We start from the raw sequence: 20,594 nt of genomic DNA on the forward strand, positions 1-20,594 counted from the left end.
AATTAATTGCTTTTATGAGGGTACACAGCTACAGACTTTGAGATGTACCTAATAAGAGGCGCACTTTTCAAGAAGTTTATTTTTCATGGAAAAACAAGTGAACATGATATTCTTAAACTGTTTTGAAATTTATTCATTCAGCACTTGAGAGATTATGCTGTGCTGGTAGTTGGCTGTGCTATACTTAAGAGGGATTCTTCTCTTTTGAAGAAAATAAACTCAATGTGTAACTGCGGGAAAAATAATGAGTAAAACTAAAAATTTCAAGAGTTGAGCAAAAAAAAAAAAAAAGAATAAAACTACTTACTGCAGAGGTCTAGGTTACCCAAAAATATCAAGGGGGAAATAAAATGCTTCCCTTTTTCATTGAACTTATTGTGGGAGGATCGAGTTCTCAAAAGTAGAAATTTGATATGTAGTGATAAAATATTTTGATAGGATATGGCTCCCTCAGGTATTAAAAAATTGCAAGAATGAAAATGGGCAAAATTATTTTTCAGAAATGACTACTTTGCATCAATACACTGCACTGAAATATGGATCTACCCAAAATAATATCCAAGATTGGGCTATGAAAGAGTTTGCCATTAAAATTGTAAAAATAAGGAAGTACTTGGATTCAGGAGTTCAAAAATCGTCCTATTTATTCTACTTATATTTTCAAGAAAATCTTGCTTGTTATTTTTGCTCAAATTTTTTAGAGAATGTCGTTGAGGAGGAGGAAAAACTCACACAAAATTTATCCACTTAAAATGAGTTTTTAAACTTCAAAGAGAAACGGAAAATCTAAAACATCTTGTACCTACTGAAATACTAGTGGTTTAACCAATTACTTACATTTTTGATGATAGAAAATCAAAGATTGATTACCTACCTCTCCCACTAATGATTCTTCTGAATGAAGCATCATTGGCCAAAATAGAAAGAAAAAAGTGATAAAAATGGCTACCGATCAAAATCAACACAAATCAAAAATTGCTTTTTATGGCAGTTTAAAATTCTCAGGTAAAAGAGAATGTCAACTAAAGCATGTACTACTGACACACACCAATCACTAAAATGATTCTCTCAGAGCAAAATTAGTTTCAGTTGTATGGGGAAACCCTACATATGTATCTACCTCCTTGATTTAATTCTTTTTAAATAAAATAAAAAAAAATAATTGTAGCAAAAGGAATTCTGTAAAAATCAATTTATTGAAAATAGTTTATCATACAATCAACACAGAAAGTATGATCCTTCCATGGATAGATGAGTTATAAATTGTGTTTTACATTAACCTGATCTGATAGAGAATGCATGTTGGCAACAATGGGCACAAAAATTACCAAAAATATAAACTTCAGCTGATTTTAAAAAGAAAAAGAGTGAATGCGAAACAGTCATTTAAATTTAGGACAGATTTTTGTTCGGCTTCAAACCACAGGATAAGGACTATATGAGCGATAGAAGTGTTTAGTTTCTTCAGCTAAGAACTAGTGCTCAATAATACACACAAAAATTTAAGCAACATAGAGGTAAAAATATTTTGAATTCATAATTTGTCATTTCTCCCACAGAGGAATGTATCTTTTCTGCGCTATGCTGGTATGTCTATGAGCATTTAATTTTTTAATGGGAGAACCATCGCACAAATTAATCTAAGAATTTCAGTCAATTTTAACAGGGGTAAAGAAAAGTTACTGAGAAATTCGGAAAATTCATTTGATGGTTTTTCTATGAACAAATAAATTGAAAGTAAGAAATACTGAAACAGCTCAATTAAGATATATTTCTTTGTGATGGATACGACAAATTATTGGGTAATATAATAGTTTTGAATACTTCAATTACTTATGCAAATGAGAATAATTATTTTCTTAAATATTCTTCCCACATAAACATTCAATTGCTCTATTTCCTCTATCAATTATAGATTGTCATTTTTTCTTTCTTTGATAATTTAGATTTGGTTTTTAAGTGACGACTTACATTTCAATGAAACCTTTCAATTATGCATCAATTTCAACAAGAGACATTTAAGATCTTCTTTTATTACTGCACGGTAAAAAATTTCAGACAATAATTAGCTACTTAACAAATATATGTACATTGTGATACAAAATCGTTTTGCTTTACTTGATACAATTTGATTAAAAATAGCATTGATGTAAAAAATAAAAAAAAAAATTGATCAAAAAGGTGCTATCTGAAAAGATAAAATGAAAGCTGATCAGGAATTATTTAAAAATTGGTTTTATTCCCTCATTTCAACACTTCTCCATGCTGTCTATGAAAGTATTTACAGTCTTACGACTAAACTTTAAGTTATAAAAAATGTATTTTACTCTGTACATTATAATACACAAGATTACTTTGAGTACTCAATTAACAATTGGTCGGACTAGCATCCATACAAGGCTTTCGTATCGGCTGTGGCTTTCATGGCAGTGGTAATGTATGTTTCCAATACTGATTCTAGATCCTTAGCTTCATCCTTCTGAAAAACAAAAAATAAGACAAAAAATCAGGTATCAGGCGAAGGAGAAGGTAAGAGACAAGACAAACCTGCTAGGAATTCCATTTTTGTGAGTTGTAACTTAAAGGATTTCAGACTTGAAAATGAATCGCAATTAGCAGAAGGCAATAAACGCAATTAGTGTTGTAAAAAACGTTGGTCTTCATTTTTATCTAAAAAAATAACATATAGTTTGTATTATGCTAATAGTTTACAAAAAGTTCTTTGTTTTTCTGACAAAAAATTGGTAATTTCAAAGGATCACAATTGTGAAAATTTCATTACTGTACACATATTTTGTTTTTTTAAAAGATAAGAAGAAGTTGCACAGTTTTGAAAACACTGTTTTGACGTTGGTTCCCTTCTGCTAAATACAATCCAAATAATGCACATAAAATAAAAAAGCTTCCTCTATGATATATATGATGTGATATATGAAGCTATTAGATACTGCGACAGTATTGTCTACGATCATAAGTGAGGTGTTGATTTTAAAGATGGAAAACACAAATTAATGTTTCAGAAAATGCCCGTTTTGATGCTAAAAAGCCTTGAAAATTGAAAGCATGATATTTTTATCCAGTCTCATGATATCTAACCTCATGACCTTCAAGTATGAAAAATTTTATCTTAAAAAAGATCCAACAAAAAAGATTTGACAAGTATGAGGGTGGCTCAAAAAGTTACCAATTTTTGTTCTAGTTAGAAAAATGCTTAATCATTTTCTGGAAAATCACTTAGGTAGCACTGATACATCGATGGGCAAAGTTCAGAACAACATATCGCTGTTTGAGACGTTCCAGACTGCCTGCCATACTTTCTTTTTGTTTTGAAAACTAGTCGATGTAATTTCTAGGCAATTCCTTCATTTTTTCCCTCTATTCGCGAGGTATTCAGTATCAATTTCAAGCTATGATGTTAGCTTGTTTCTCTTCAAAAAAATAAAATAGGAACGGAAATTCTGAAACATTGCAATGGAGAAACATTGTTTGCACTTTGGCCATCTATAAAGAGCATAAAAAACTAAGAATTTTGGCGCAAACCGCAGATCAATATCTTAATTTTTGACCGAGTTATGATAGGTCAAAGGTCAAATTTGACCTATTTTCAAAAAATCATAACTCCGGTTCTAATTATCGTAGAGAAAAAAATAAAACGGGAAAATTTACCAAATTGTGTCCGCTTTTAAGTAAAAATTGCAGAAATCACTTCGCTGTAATTTTAAGGGAGGGCTCGGACCCCCAAATACGTCAATTCAAAGGTCATTCAATTTTCCCGCGAAAAAAGGCAATTTCCCCTCGATTTGCCTCCACATTATCTCAGTAAGGTCAAAATTAGTTCAACATTACGTTGGCAAGTCCCCAAATTTCGGGAAAAGTTAAAAAAAAAAACGAAATTTAAACGGTCAAATTTAATCACCTTAAATTTCGTTTTTTTTTAACTTTTCCCGAAATTTGGGGACTTGCCAACGTAATGTTGAACTAATTTCGACCTTACTGAGATAATGTGGAGGCAAATGAATTCTGATGAACACTTCAAGTTGCTTTTCAATACAACCAAAATCAACACTCTATCTTCAACGCTTGAAAAAAAAAATTGTTAGTTTTTCAATCACTCCTATACTCTCAATTTGGGATAAAGCAGTGGCAGATGGCTATTTTAACTGAGGATATGAAGAGGTAAAACAGATACTCACATTATGGTGTGACAGCTCCAATAAAAGCAAGTCAATTGTTTCTATTGGTAGACATAAGGACGGAGAAGCAACAACAAGAGGTCCTGCCAATGAGAAATGCTCCGTTCCACAACCAAGTGCCGCAAGGAGAAGGTCACGTGCTAAAGTGCTGGCCTGTTTCAAGTCTCCATAGTTTAGATAGAGTCTCAGGAGTTCACTGGCATTACGTTTCTAAAATGAATATAGGGAAAGATGTTTGTTATGATGGAGAGAATAAAGGAAAACGTTGGACTATGTTCAGTTACGATTATCTTGATTGAAAATGTGATCTAAGAAAAAACTGATGCAGTAAGACCTTGATTTATTGGATTTCACGGGACTGATGAATCGATCCGATAAATTGTGGTATCCGTTAATGTAAATTGTGTAGCTAGAAGCCCTTAAAAGGACAGAAGGATCGATGCGTTGAAACGTGATCTGATAAATTGAGGTCTTACTATAGTTATATAGAAAACATACAACAAGTGATTGGAAACTTTAAAATTTTTAAATATATATATATATATCCACTCTTGTGCGTTAAATAAAAAATTAAAAACTTCAAAAACTGGACGCTTTTCGGTCGTTCACCCATCAGCAAATAATTGCCCACTCCCTTGACTCCGTCCACATATATTTTATAAATAATTGGAAGGAATTATGAAAAAAAAGTTTACGTGCGATAGAATTTCTATACATTCTTGAGAGTGAAATGAAAGAGTAGAAGAGAAAGGAAGTAAAAGATATTCAAGACATTGAAAAGAAAAGTTGAAAATTATTATACTCACCTTGTAAGAAGTTTCTAGCCAATGAGGCAAAAAGACGTTACAAGACATCAATTTATCAGCTACAGCTTTATGCAACACCGTTTGATTATCCTTCTCATACTTCTGAAGAAGACACTCAAGGAGTCTCCACGCCACAGTGCAAGCATTTGAGTCACCAGCGACCAGTTCTGTACCATGGAGAAAAATTTTCATGTGAGCATTAGACTATATACAAAATTAAAACTAAAACTTTGTAAGCGACCATTTTAGTTGCGGCAGAAAAAGTTCGGAGAAAAAGTTCAACGCAGCTTAAATACAGCAATATGCTCTTTCAACTGTCATGCAACATTCATTAGGATTACGTTTGCAAGGGAGGAAAATTTTGCGCTACCAACTAGAATCTACAAGACACTAACAATGAAACTAATGACTTGAAATTTGCAGATACTGCTAGTGATAACTGATCATTTAGGACTTCGACGGTGTAAGTCGGCAATCACATAACTCGTTTGCGGTGTCTGAAAACCTCCGCCTCTATATTATTTTTTTAAAAGAGAACAAATTCACATCATTCTTTGAAATTTATGCAGAATTTTCTTCATACAGAGAAGAAAAATCGTGGCAGTTTTAAAGATTTGCCGTTGAGTAGTTTTCCGTTCAAAAAATAAAGTATGGCAGGAAGTCTGCGACGTCGCAAACCGAGTTATGTGATTGCCGACTTACACCGTCGACTTGTTTAAAAGAATAGTAATCATTGTCATTGCAAGAAATTTTGCTAAATTTTCCTTTGCCCTCTCAGCAAAATTCTCTGTTACAGCTTAATGAAATGACATTGACTACCCTCTTCAGGAGAAAAATATGAGTGTAAACGGGCCAGTTGTGCTGGAAACAGACTCAAGTTTTGATGGTCTCAACTTACAGATTAGCAAAAAAAAAATCTGATCACACGCCTTGTATCTGCATTATCTTGTAATTGGGTCAGTTTCCAATTAGGAAAGGCGCTGGAAAAAAGCAATTGCATAACTCAATTTCCCCTACAGTTCAACTTAAATGGGTTGTTTGAGCCTTGGATCTCAGATATCATCGTAATGTTGCTAGAGGAGGATAGTTCAGGACACGAGGAACTCGAAACGCTGGTTGGGGCAAAAACAACAATTATATGCATATAGATTGTTTTTTCGTCGTATGCCTCAATTTTGAAGTAGGAAAATACAGCATCGGAGATAGAATAGAGAATATTAGTGCTTTCCAAATGAGTTTTGGAATCAATCATACTTTGAGAAAATTTTTATCCATGACAAATTTTTCTATTTAATCCATCCTGGCTATGAAATGTTAAGAGTGATAAAACAGACCTGAAATTTCATTCCGGACAAGCCAACTCCATGGATCAACTTGATGTGGTAATGCAACACAAGCTGCCGCTAACGAAACTAAAACAGGGCTGTAACTCAAGTTGCATAAGTGACAAATTCGAAGAGCATTTTTGTAGAATCCATTGTGGATAAGCATCGATACCAGTTCTTGTGGGTATGTTCCAGTATTTGCCATTGATAGCTTGATTTTTGCCGTTGCTAGCTCATATTCTTGCCTTATGTCCTTCAATTCAAGAACTTCAATTATCTCCTGTAACAATATGATTTGACAAGATTATATAAGTGCAATCCTAGTGCAAAGGTAAATATAGTCTGCAGAGGATATGACAATTAAGGAACAAAAATTTCCCAAAATAAGAGGTCACAGAAAAAATAACATCTGGAGAGATAAAACTGCTGAAGAGAAATATCTCAAAAAACTTCAATTTCATGGTACGACAAATTAATTTGGTTCACTCTTTTTTCTATGGTTTCTTTGCACATCACAGAAAGTAAAAGGAACTCTTATTTCCTAAATGTATCCTGACATTTACATTCCGAAGGGATCTTATAACTATTGTAGAGTGGTTTTTGAGTTTAAAAAACGAGCATTACACATAAATTGCTGACTAATATGGTAAAGGAATCAATTCCTTTTAAATTATTAACTAAAAGTACATAGAGAACTAGATTTCTGGGAATTTTTCCAGATTTTTTTAAACTTTAGATTGCAAAGAAGCCCTGTTTTGAAAATGCCAAAAATGGGACCCATTTGAAACGACATTTTCGGCAAACTCTGATGATGTAGCCAGGCTCAAGAAACACTGTTTGCTGATTGACTAAACTCTGCTTCAAGCATTGCCTTGTCATGTCAACTTGACTCTCAGCTTTAAATTCGTTTTCAATCAGCTTTTTCTCCCCGTAGAAATGGTTTTTGAACTTTTCAATAAACTCGTCGGTTTTTCTACAAAATACAACAACCCTGCAAAAATTCCTTGCCGCCGTTCCTTCTAGAATTAATATTCTTGAAAAATTTACAACTGTTGTTTTTTACTTTTATTTTTATTTTCATTTTTTCTACTCAATTGAGTTATAGTCCGCGCCACTTTTCGTGGCGGGTGAGGAGCGGAGCCAGTCGGCCGGTTCAGTCTATCGTTGAAGGGTTGAAGCGCAGGTATTGGCCCGTAGTTGAGATGCGGTAACGAATGAGCCAATATCTGCGCGTCAACCCTTCAAAAATAGACTGGACCGGTCGACTGGCTCCGCCCCTCACCCGCCACTTTTCGTGGCGCAGACTATAGTTCCAGTTTTTATAGTACATTCTTAAGTGTACATTCAAAATTAGAAGGGCTTCGAAGCAATGTTGTAAGATTATTTGTGTTATCTGCACTCTTCCCTTGAATATTTAATAGCTTACAAAGAAAATATTATACATTGAAACTATCAAGCTTACCTCGACCTCATCTTCTTTGGGTTTCAAAATCCAAGCATTATTGGGGTTGACTAGATACAGACAATTAAGACAAATTGCGTAGCATTGACGCTGAATTTCAGGATCCTCTGCTCGTAAACCTTGTTCAAACATAACTGTTGCAGCTGAAAATAAAATTGTGAAAAATAAAAAAAAACTGAGATTATGTAAGATCTACTTGATTAAAGATAAGGAGTGAAGAGATTTGAGAGAGAAATAGGATTTAGTTACGTTTGAAAGAGCAATAGCTTGTTTTAAATTTTTTTGCTCTGTTCGTGTACACTCTGGTTGTATATCCTCAATATACTTTATTCATTTTGCAGTAATATCATTTTTTATGTAAATTAAGTTGCTAATAATTGTAAGACAGACGATTATCTTTAGCTTGCAAAAGCAGTGCTTGGTATGGACGAAAGTAAAATAAATAAATTATAGCGGTCAGGAGTCCATACCTTTCTTGAGGTTATCAAACTTGATATGCAGAGAATATAAAAACGAGTAATACAGCGCTGCTTGCTCAGTGGGTAGTGAGCGGGCTCTTGAGATCATAATCGATTCCAGCTGAGGTAACAGACTGCCGAACGGTAGCGAGAGCAAAATGTCCAACCGAGCATTTTGAATGAGCGCAACAACCAGCTGCCGCAAACAGTCGGACAGCCGCTCAGGGTCAGGATTGCTCCTCAGACTGGTGAAAGCAGCAGTATAGTGACACAGCTTTAGATGGTGCAAAAACAGAAGCGAGTGAAGAGTAGGGAGTTCTGGGTCATCGAGTTCTGCTTGACTGATGGCAGTGTCTGCAAGTTCAATTACTATGTCCGAGTAATTGTGCTTCTCAAACAACTGGATCATCCTCAAGAATGTTGCTGAGGTGTTCGCTTCGGCCGTGATTTTGTCGTAGGCTTTGAATGCGTCTCCCATTTGCAAGTAAGCTTGGGCTAGGATTATTCTCCCTGGAAAAAATTAAAATTCAACGATAAAAGAAATAAGATTGCTAGTTTGGTCATTTGAATAGTCTTTCTTATTTGATCACTCCCTCACCCCCAAAATGATTAAAGGTATATTCTACTCATTTGACGATACACTTTGGACTGAAACTCTTTCTTCAGGCAGAAATTGTCAATTTGATGTTGTAAACTACATTGTTGTTAGAAAAGATGCCATAAAAGGCGTAAACTTCAGCCTCAAAAAAATGCTCAAAATTACCAAGAGGAAATAATACGGAGGAATAAGACGGAATAAGAAAACTAATTTATGACTCTTGATAAACTCAGGAACTTGAATGCCAACTGCTTTTCTAGAGGCCAAGCAGTTAAAATTAATTGTTTTTTCCCCCTAGGTCTAGTAGATATTGCACTATGTCTAATTGAAATATGGCAATAATTGAAAAATCCTCCACTAGATCAGCATACAATCGAACATATTAGGCTGAATCAAACTTCTAATCGTCAAACATGAAGAAAGAGGAGTTAACAACCACAAATACTAATATATTCTGTTGGATCTTATCAAAGTTAAATGGCGGAATGGAAAGCTCCAACTTTTAGGAACCTTCCTAATTTTTGGATCTGATTAATCTGTATTCTTTTCACTGGATTTTCAAAAAGGGTAGAGAAAATGAAAATAACTTACAGGATTTGGAATCAGTAAGGCGAGCGAGTTCTTGTACTAAAACAGGCTTGTTCAAACCCAAAAGGAACTCGGCTATATTTGCACTCTTCTTTGCTGGCCAAAGGTGATGTGCAAGTGAAGATACTGTATCCATCAGTGAAGGCTGCGCAATGCCTGACGTAGATGCTAAATATTCAGCTGTTATTGATTGCCGTCCAAACCACTGCAGCAACCAGTAAGATTGACAAATGGGGATTAAATCCTCAAGAAGTGAGGTAGCAAGTTCTGGAGATCCCATGAGCTGGAGAAACACGAGCACATTACGGCTCAACAGAAGCCGTAATGAGACGACTTGGTTTAAACATGCAGCGACCGTTGTCACACCTAGCGAACTCCTTAAGGTGTTTTGAATGCATGGAACAGGTTCAAATGTTTCAGGCTCCTTTAAAAGACTGACTAATTTTACGAGTGAAACGGACAACTGATCATTGTTAGACAGCCACTCCGCTTCCGAAAGAAACTTGTCATCTCGTGAGATCTGCCCAGCAATTAGAGCAATTGTAGAATCTAATGGTAGAAGTCCGTGAAGGGCTTGATCGAATTTGACATTCAACTCATAATCTAACTCCAGTGACGCTAGAGCATTGACGAGTCGCTCAAAACAAGTTGCATAGAATTGCTTGTTGGCAATGATAGATTCCAAGTATTCTTTGTTGCGCAAGATAGAAAATCCATTCTTTTTTATTAAGACCACACAGGACATGGAGTGGAGCCAAATGATTCCTAAGGGGACGCTAGATGTCTGATGATACTGAACGCAGCAAGAATAAAATTTGTTCCAGCATTTTTCGGCGATGTCGATGTAATCTTCATCAGTTAATTCATAGTCGGAGACGTCCATTTGGATTTCATTTTCAATTGCGACTTCTACTTGTTGTTTCAGGGACAAACTGTTGTCTCTGTCCTCTGGTTTACACAGCATTCCAAGAGCCTGAAGTAAAAAAAAATAAAAAATAATGTTTATTAAGATAAAATCGAAACTAAAATTTGAATAAATTTGCAAGCCCTATCAGATCCTTAACAAGATACGAGGAAAGAAATATCCAGAAAAAGGTCTAAATTTTCTTTATGCTAAAAACTAGTTAAAACCCTACTTTAAAAAAGGCAGAAGGCAAACTACACACATTCACACACAAAATAGTCTTTGTATATTTTTACTAGCTTATTTCATTTTAAAACGTTAGAAATTATGGAACAAAATTTATAGCGCTAATGCAGCTTTTTAGCACATAGTCCACAAAACACTGGCATAACAAGATCCTAAGTCAACTTTAATGAGCATTCTGCGATAAATTATAAACTTTTTAAACAGCCCAAAAAATGATTAAACTTAGACAAATGAATCCGAGAAGGGTTAAATTAAAATACTTTTCGGCCTATGATAAGTTAAATCTTATCATTTTCCTGTGCTAAATATGACTGAAAAGTTATAAAGGGCGCCTAAAAGTTGAGGCCTGGAGCTAAAGTTGATGGACGAAACAATTTTAAGGACCGAGAAAATGTTTTTATGAAATGTTTCCTTTGACCTTCCTAACTTCATATGGGTTCCATTTGTGTTAATAAACTCAAGTACTTGGTTCAAAAGCGGGGCTGAATGGGTCATGTTAAGCTTCGAAAACTCTGTTTGCCCCCAGTCCTCTGAAGCTACGACCCTTCATTAGCAGCATCATTTTAGTCAAATGAGGGAGTGGTAAAAGTTGTTTGGGGGAGGCAAACTTTACTTGGGGGCTAACTTCTAAGAATGTGCCAAAATGCCCTTGAAAATTAGTCTAAAAAAAGGGTTACTTTTAAAATATGGTAAAACAGGTGATAGTCCCCTCTCCCTCTGCTCCAAAGATGCCCAGCATCGTTTCCCTATTCTAGGTGTAGAAAGTCTATGATGACTTTCATTGAATACATTGCGACGTTGAAACTCCCAAATCACGTATCTTGTTTGCGGTGTTTAAAAATCTTTGCTTCCATTTTATTTTTTTTAGAGGAAAACAAATCAATATCATTCCTTGAAGTTTTCACAGTTTTCTTTGCAGAAAGAAAAAAAACGCGGAAGTTTCCAAGAATTGACATTGAGTGGTTTTCCATTTAAAAAATAAAATATGATAGGAAGTCTGCAACGTCGCAAACCGAGATACATGGTCTGGTAGTTTCATCGTCAATTGATAAATAAAATATTTTGGGAGGGAGGAGGGGAGGGGAATTGTACCATAATGTAACTCTAATAAAACTAAAATGCTGGTCCTAAATATTTTCACAAGATCAGAGTTTTGAAGTCTATAAATTAATCTTGTGATTCAATTTGAATACTAAACTTTTAACTGCATATAAAATAAAATCTTTAAGTTATCTTTCACCTTGCGAATAACATACCTTGGAAATATCATTGACAGAGAAGTGACTATGATCAAAGATGTATTGAAGGTAGACCAGTCGAGGATCAAGATTTGCTGTGCTTAAAAATGAGTTCAGAGGTTTTGGATTGGTCTCCAAATCCGTCTTCTGCCACTGACCAGTTAGTAGGTTGATGCTGTGAACGACAGTCTCTCCTTCACTTGTTCGACACAAACACCAAACTGTGTTTGAATCGAAGGTCAAGTCCATCAAATCCAGATTCTATAAAAAAATGGATTATAATTAGACGATTATTGAGAACAAGTCAACACAAAATTGTAAAAATATTTTTACAACGAGGATAAAATTACGAGTCTTTTATAACTATACAAAGCATTCCAAAAACTCTTCTTGAAGAAGTCTCCTCTTTAAACAAATTATTGAATTAAAGAGAAATATTGATTCACCAGTTGTTACAAACTGTTCACAAAACATAAAATATACCAGTGAATTGTGATTAAAAATTTTCGATTTAAAATTACCTCAGGGATTAGAAAATTACACGAGATGGGTAGCTGAACAAATCCATGCTCCACTATGGGTTCGACGATGAACAACCGAGACTTAGTGTTCAGGCAGAGGTAAATACCTAAAATGAGGTTATTCGTATTCACTGCTTTCCGCATGATATGACTATAAGCTGAAATCCAAAAAAGTGAAACGGTTATTAACAATAAACATGGAAGCGAATTTCTTTAATTTCATTAATATAAGATGCACACTATTGAGAAACTAATAATTTGACGTTAACTTGGTCAACCCTACCAGACAAATGTGCAATTTGTTCCTTGAGCTTTAATTTTTAGTGAATGTAAATGTATTCAAGATGCATTAATTTTCTTTTTCAAAAATTGCACTTGATCTTTGTTGTTGTACATATCAAATTTTTCATAAAGAGCCCTACAAACTCCAATCTCCATTAAGAAATCTATCTCTAATCTAGATAAGTACTTCTTCCATGATTCCGATAAAAGAGGGCAGAGCTCTATTGCTGTCTGAGAGGAACCTTTTTTCCCTAAAGAGTGCATACCTCGATAAGCAGATAGATGAATGCCCATCAGACATGATAGGCAGCTAAGCTTTTACCCCCGGACCGAACAGGATTCATAGCTGTAGTGAAAGCAGCTAATCTAGGTGTTGGCACTGCAAAATCAAATGCTGGTCCTCTAGTTTGGGGGTTGAGCCATTGGACTAACCTTCCATTACTCGGAAAAAATTACTGTTAAAAAACCCAATAAGAGCCTCAGAACTGATGGCAAAAACTGGATTCTTCAACACAAACTACGCTCGGTACGCTCCATCCGCTCACAGACAGGACCATTTTGAATGTGAAATGTACGAGAAGTTCAAAAAAATGTAAGAGAACAGGAATAGGGGATAGGAAATTGCAGTGTTGATTTGGCTTGACAGAGACAAAGAAGAAAGAGCGATAATTTTTTTCAAACTTTTTAAGACATCCAGTGAAAGTCTGACACCAGGCAGTGGAGGAAAATATCGGAGAAGGTCATTTCCTCATGATCTGTGAAAGGATAGGTTTTATTGTCAAATGGGAGTCACAAAGCGATAATTTATCAGCTATATTATATGATAATCTATGGCTTCATTCTTTCCCTAAAAAACTGTTTTCCCTCCCTTCATGTCGGAAAAAATGAAAGGTGGGCTTACCTCCTTGAACTAAAGGCGTGGTAGATTTAGTGATATTGTCTGGTATTTTGAGGCTCACACCACGATCGCAAGACCATACTCTAACCTGTCCATCTCCGGTTAGTGCAAAAAGAAACACATCTGAAGCTGATGGATGGACGATCAAACTGACATAATCATCCACTGTTTTGCCCCTGCAGAACATGGAATTAAAAAAAAAAGAGTGATCAAAATTATAAGGGGGCATTCGGACAATTTAATATAAAGACATTCAATTAGCATTTGAACAATTTAAAAGTTTCACAAAAAGGTGTGACCTTTTATAAGAGAATCAACTTACTGATGGTTGAAATATTTTGAATTCAATCTTAATGGGTTCAAAACAGGAAATTAATTTAAATTTTCAGTAACTAAGGATGTTAATTCTTAGATGCAGAAATTAGACCGAGGAAATATTCAATTTTGGGTAACTAAAAAGATTATCATAAAGTATCGCATGGCTTGTACTGAAATGAATATCGACATTGTATACGTCAAGTGCTAATGGTGGGCATTCAGTCATGACACAACAGTAAATCAGGTTTGAACTTGGGTCATTGTTGCAGGTTTTTTTTTCTTCCTCCGCCTGATCTTCTTGGTAATAACTATGAAAATGAACATTAACTATTATGATTTTTTCGTTATGATGAAAAGAAATGCTTGCATGAAGTTGAATAAACATCTGGGATGGAATGCTAAATCAAGCTTACTTAGGTTATTGTTGCCAGGCTTTTTCTTCCCCCTACGGTTTCAAAATGACTTTTAATTACGAGCATTATTCTAATTACTTAGTCATGACTAAAAGAAATACTTACATGAAGTTTGATAAAAATCTAGGAACTGCAGAATCTTGACGCAATTCAGAACAAGTGCCTATACCAGATAGAGGATCTAAACGAACCAACATGATGGTACCAGAACTTAAAGCTAAAGCAAACAGCGCATCTTTGTTTGCTGTCAGACATGATGTTGCCGCATGTGGAAGATCTGAAAAAAGAAGAGAGACAGTAACTTTAATTAGAGAGGTGAAAGAAGTCGATCCAATAATGGGAAGGGAAAACTATATTTCCATTGGTTCATTTGGCCCATATTGGTTCCATTGGTACATTTTGGCCCTGCAAATCGAAACCAGAGAGAGAGAAGTTGTAGAAAAAGTTTTTGGCCCTCTCAATCATTGGACTGCTTTTTCTATTTTTAAAATAAACCCTTTTTCCTCAACATTTTTGAAGTGATGACCTCTTGTTAACTTTCTGTATACAAAACAACGTAGATTTCACTGCGGTTTTGCCAGAACTTGCGATTTTTATCTCAATTTTGTGGTAAATATGCAATTTATCCATGAATACACACATGGTCTACCCTTTTTAAAACATGCTTTCGGGACTTTCTCATTTTTGCACACAATATATCTCAATCCTTCAATTGTGTGGTCAAGAAGATTCTGCGCCCCTAATCGAGACTGGTCGAAGACAAGATAGAAAAATTTGAAATATTTATTTTTTTACTTCCGTGTTATACGAGTATCCAACACCATTAACTATAAACCTTTCGATATGCTTTTTTTATTGGCTTAATCTACTTACTCGGGGCAGTGTTTATCACATGGAATGTAGTAGAGTCACGAGCTGAGTTTGCGGTCGCATCAGCAAAAATTGACAATGACTGAATGTCAGAAAGTTCCTGAAATAACAGTAACAAAGAAAAATAAGATGAAAATAAAAAATCTAATCTTTAGCAGGACAAAAAGGTTCCTAAAATTTTCTGTGCGATTAACTCAAGAAATGAACTTTTTATGAGTCGTTGATATTTTTCTAAAACTAATAATGGGTATAGTTTTTATTTTGCCCCAGATAAGTTTGCTTAAAATACTGAGTCCTTAATAGATTGCAAAGAAGCTAGAGGGGTATTAAAAGGAATTGAACTTTGAAAGGTTAATTTCCTTCCGATAAGTTTGCAAATAACTGGAGACACATTTTTCACTGATGATTTAAATCATTTGTTCAATCCTTTCTACAAATTGCTGTTTGCCTCAGGATTCTTTATCGATGACTAAAACTCAGGAAACAAAACTAAACTATGAAAAAAGAATAATTTCTCTTTTTGATCAATTGAAAGCCTGCAATACTACATTTGTGACAAGCATACTCTCTATGTCAAGAAAAAAAAAATTGGATAAGACCTATGTAGGTAAGGTTTAAAGCTAGCATTTCTTACTTCTTCGGGAGGAGGATGAGAGAACGTAAGTCGATGGACACTGGATATAGTAGGAACCAAAATAACTACTCGATTGAAAGTCTCGTGAATAGTGACGCCCTCCAGAATAGGCGAGTCTTGAAACCTATAACGAACTTGATTACCGGACAAGTTCAGGTTTAGACTCTGCTCTACTAACTCCAAAACATCGTCATTTGTCCGCCTGCAAAATAAAAAAAAAAGGATGTCAAAAATGGAATACTTTAAAAATGTTACCTACATGGAAAAAAAGCTTTCTTGAACTAACATACCGGGATGTTAAAAATGTGTGTAAAAACTCTAGATTATTGGTATGAACCTGCTCCCGCTGTTAATATGCCATCCTCGAGACGTCAAAGTAATAACCAAAACATTTAAATTGATATTCCAGAGTTGTTGCTCAGATGTTTAACATCTCAGTATGTTAGTTCAGGAAACCTTTCTTCTGTACCTTTTTTGAATGTTAATCCAGCAAAAATTGTTTTTTGGTGTACCATGAGCAGTTGGGGTGCACCAGTCATAAAGAGAGTTAATTTTTTGGCCGATAGACAAATATTTTATAGAAAATCAGAAAATGTTCGAAGAGATCTGGTCAAAAAGTAAATAAGAGATTTGCTCCAGGAGAGCTCCCACATCTTTTTTCATTGAAAGATGTTCTTCAGAAATATTTCCTGAGGACATTCACGAAACCTCATCCTTAAACCCAGGACTATGATGGGTGGCTGAATCTTCTGTTTTCTTCACATTCATATTTGGTGCCTTATAGACATATTGAGCGGTATCCTGTAAAAATGGTGAATAATGCCATCAGAGTTACTTTTCTATGATTCCTAACAAAAAGGAAGAAAATGAGAAACACGAAGATAGAACTAACAATAGATTTGAGATGGATAATTACCAGTAAATGAAACGATTTGGGCATTGTTTATAGCAATATCCTCCAGATCTTTGCTGAACTTTGATATCTTGTAGCGTACTTGGTGTTCCACCTAAAAATTTATAAATTAGTATTAATGACTTTTCATAAGAATTTTTGATCATATGACAAGAAAAATTTTGGGTGTGAAGCATTCAAATATAAGATATATGAAATTAAATAAAGCACTTGACTGAGGGATTACAATTTCTCTGAGGGATGCAAAAACTTCTCAGCTGCTTGCAAAAAATGGGAGGCCTTAAAAAGTAGGTTTTAGAAATGAGAATCCTGCAAAAGAGGGACATAAACCAGGATAATCGGCTTACGTCAGAAAGGGTCACTAATCATCCAGATCGCACGAAAACTGGGGAAGCCTGGAAACTCTTGGAAAGCTGATAAAAAAAATCATTGTATTTCCGCTGTATTATGCTTTCGTCCTCCGCCCATTTTGCAGAATCTTACAGAATGGACCACTAGATAAGGTACGAATTTCAGCATTCTGATACATGTTTCTTAACCAAAATTTTACATAAAACACGATGCACACAACGAAAATTACCGAAATTAACTCCTTACGAAGATATTTAATGATTCTTGATGCGTGAATTCAAACCACCCGCTCATGAAAACTCAATACTCTACATGATTCACATCGCGCGCTAAACGTGATCATGACAGTCTCTGCGATATAAAAATCTGGCAACCTCAATTTTGACACTTTGGCTCAGCTATAACAAATTGCTAATAGTTTGAACAACACATGGTGGGAAATGAACATTGCTCGACTGAGAAGCTTGCTGAAACCGTTGTAGTGGGCGATTTGACTCACACAGAGCTTTGAGTTTCTTGTGAGCGGGCAGTTCAAATTCCTCGTAACGAATTTGAAATAAAAACGTTAATATCTTCGTTAGGAGTTGGTCTCAGTAATTTTCGTTGTGTGAATCGTTTTCTACGTAAAATTCTGGTTAAGAAACATGTATCAGATCGCTTAAATTCGTACCTTGTCTAGTGGTTCATTTCGTCCAGAAAACTATTCAAGTGATTTGTCATGCTTTCTGACATGGTCAAACTGGCATGCGATATAATACATCGATTAGGTCAACTATCTATAGATTTTGAAAATTCAGCCCAAAAAAGGATGATAACCTCTGCGCATGAGCTTAAAGAATCATTTTAAACCAAAAACTGTGCAAAATTCAAAGAAATGAAAGCAGAATCCTGTTTGAGAAAAACCTGACGTGCAATGCAATTCAATTTCTGTATAAAATGCGAGGTGTTTTCCCAAACAAGATTCTGCTTTCAATTCTCTGAATTTTGCAAATTTTTGGGTTTAGAATGATTCTTTAGGCTCATGCGCAGGGGCTATCGCCCTTACCTGAAAATTCAAAATCTACCTGGACAGTTGACCTGATTGATGCGATATATCACATGCCAGTTTGACCACGTCAGAGAGCTTCACAAATCACCTTAAATTGGATCGATTTGAAAAATCAGCATTCCTATTTCACTCATACTTAAAAAAAAAATCACTTCTTCTGGAGGGTACTTACTCAACCTCGATCCGGCAATTCTTGGAAGCTTTTCAACCGGTGTACACCAGCATTGATAAATGCGTCTTTTTTGCAAATGGAGAACAAAAAGAGAAATGGATAGAATTAACTTTTGTAAAGCTCACCACTTTCACTTTTAATATTTGACTGTCAACGCGTTTCGAGACCAAGCCAGGGGACCTTGACTCCATCTCCAAACGTCTGGACAATAAAATATAAAAAGTGAAAGTGGTGAGTTTTACAACAGTTAATTTTAACCATTTTACCAAGTGCTTTCACTGTAAGTTTAAAAAGAATTGGTTGTCTATTTGAAAATTGTGAGCAGTGATCCCAGGCGTACGGATTTATCCCTGCCGCGCAGACAGTCCCAATACCGACACGGACCGCGTACAGACAAAAACCTTATGGGAAAACGCTTCCCTATCTTAAAATATCCGTACACAAGACGTCACAGAATGACGCAGCAGCCAATAGCAGCACGATGAGCGGAAGAGCGTACGGATCTCGCACACGGGAGCACTGATTGTAAGGGAAAAAGACAGTCATACAATGGGAGGGCTGAGAAGTTTAAGCTTTCCTGCAGTCCCAATAAAAAGTGGAACACTATCCTCCGAAAAATTTTGAAACATAGGACATCGGCATTTCTTATTGTTCTCACATTTACTCTGGACATATGATACATATGGTGCTCCATAACCAGAGGAGTTCCAGGCTTAAAAGTTTGACCTCCGATAAATTCCTATTGATAGAAAGTAGTTTAAAAATTATTGTTCCTCTGTGGCTGATGGAGTTTACAATGATGTGCTTTGAGTGCACGGGTTTACCGACAAGTGTATCAGACATTTTGGCGCCCTTTGTACCTCCAGCGGCTGGAAAAATTTCAGCAAACAGATTGGACGCTGTCGAATATTTGAGCAGTAAGTACAAAGTGAATAGTAGGACTCCATGAGCCTTAGGTGAACTTTGGAGCGGGCTACAAAGTTCGCATGAAGTTTGCTAATCGGCAAAGCAATAGAATTTGACGATTTATCAAACATTGAAGCTACATGTAATACAGTTAGATTTTAGAGTCATAGGCAATGAATAGACTTTTGAGATAAAATAAAATGTGACCAAAGGAAAAAGAGACGCTCAGTTTTCAGTTGATGAAAGTCTCACCTGTATTCAGAGATATTTCACGCCATTTGTCAAGCTGACTGTAGCCAGAGACAATTTCTTTAAAACTATAGTGCATCATGGATCAAATAGGTTGATATTGTAGATTAGAGGACTGGGGAAAAACTTTAAATTTACTTTGAAAAGCTTTCTAAATGAAATTTTGATATTGCTGTAAATGCTGTAAACAACACATGCGGACATAACCTCAAAATGCCGACAACAGCTCAACGGTCTGCAATTCCTCTATTCGAACAAAAGGAATCTTAACCGCAAATTCTGAACCAGACGCTTTGATTGGTCCAGAGCGGTTCATTCCATTTATTCCGAATTGAACCAAAATAAGCGGGAATTTCAAATAAAGCAGTGTTGTCAGTTTTACAAATTCCGGATATCCTGTTTGCCAAATCGTTTCCGTTTCCGGTAAAACAGTGTTGTCAATTTTACCCAACGAATTTTCGTAAATTTGTCATCATTGTTTTACCGGAAACGGAAACGATTAAATAAACAGGATATCCGGAATTATTTGAAACTCCCGCTTATTTTGATTCAACTCGGAATAAATGGAATGAACCGCTCTGGACCAATCAAAACGTCTGGTTCAGAATTTGCGGTTAAGATTCCTTCTGTTCGAAAAGTGGAATAACTGGGAAAATGCAACGATTTGAACCAATTTGCCAGGTGAGAGATTGGCGGCACTTTCAAATTAAGGTGATTCGATGGACGCCATTGTTTGTGTCAGAACGGCATGCGATATATCGCATCAATTGGTTCCATATTTTCAGCTACTCGTCATTTTTCTCCTATTTTGAGATCGCAATTCTGTTGTCAGGAGTCTAAAGCACTCACTAACCAATTTTAACAAAGAAATTCAACGTAATAAAGGCGTTGTTTTTTCAGAGAGAAAATATCGCATTCGAGTGCAGTTTCGATATCAGTATCTAATGCGATGTTTTCTCTCTAAAAAAACCACGCCTTTATTAAGTTGAATTTCTTTGTTAAAATTGGTAAGTGAGTGCTTTAGACTCCTGACAACAGAGGTGCGATCTCAAAATAGGAGAAAAATGACGAGTAGCTGAAAATATGGAACCAATTGATGCGATATATCGCATGCCGTTCTGACACAAAATATGGCGTCCATCGAATCACCTTAATCCGCTTTGTCAATCGAAGTGAACAATTGAACATGCTCCATAATTCT

At 35.5% G+C, this 20,594-nt stretch overlaps 1 protein-coding gene across 1 annotated transcript; it reads right to left on the minus strand.

The window, feature by feature from the left end:
• Positions 1–1,177: 1,177 nt before the first annotated feature.
• On the minus strand, positions 1,178–19,615 carry Nup160 (nuclear pore complex protein Nup160). Its single transcript, XM_019040580.2, has 15 exons — positions 19,397–19,615; positions 16,671–16,761; positions 15,755–15,956; positions 15,124–15,220; positions 14,356–14,527; positions 13,523–13,695; positions 12,340–12,497; positions 11,837–12,079; positions 9,434–10,403; positions 8,257–8,754; positions 7,787–7,929; positions 6,334–6,604; positions 5,000–5,166; positions 4,194–4,403; positions 1,178–2,479 (listed from the first exon to the last, which is right to left on the minus strand). The coding sequence occupies exons 1-15, from the start codon at positions 19,473–19,475 to the stop codon at positions 2,384–2,386; spliced, it is 3,570 nt and encodes a 1,189-aa protein (XP_018896125.2). The 5' UTR covers positions 19,476–19,615; the 3' UTR covers positions 1,178–2,383.
• Positions 19,616–20,594: the final 979 nt, after the last annotated feature.

The sequence above is a fragment of the Bemisia tabaci genome, chromosome 10 (assembly GCF_918797505.1).
Source record: "Bemisia tabaci chromosome 10, PGI_BMITA_v3".
Taxonomy (NCBI): Eukaryota; Metazoa; Arthropoda; class Insecta; order Hemiptera; family Aleyrodidae; genus Bemisia; species Bemisia tabaci.

Bases quoted from the DNA above. Each gene is read 5' to 3' on its own strand.
- Nup160 (XM_019040580.2), bottom strand. From the start codon at position 19,475: ATGATGCACTATAGTTTTAAAGAAATTGTCTCTGGCTACAGTCAGCTT. The intron at 12,080-12,339 runs GTAATTTTAAAT...ATTTTTTTATAG, and splicing joins GTAATTTTCTAATCCCTGAG to AATCTGGATTTGATGGACTT. The intron at 2,480-4,193 runs GTGAGTATCTGT...TTTGTTTTTCAG, and splicing joins TGGAGCTGTCACACCATAAT to AAGGATGAAGCTAAGGATCT.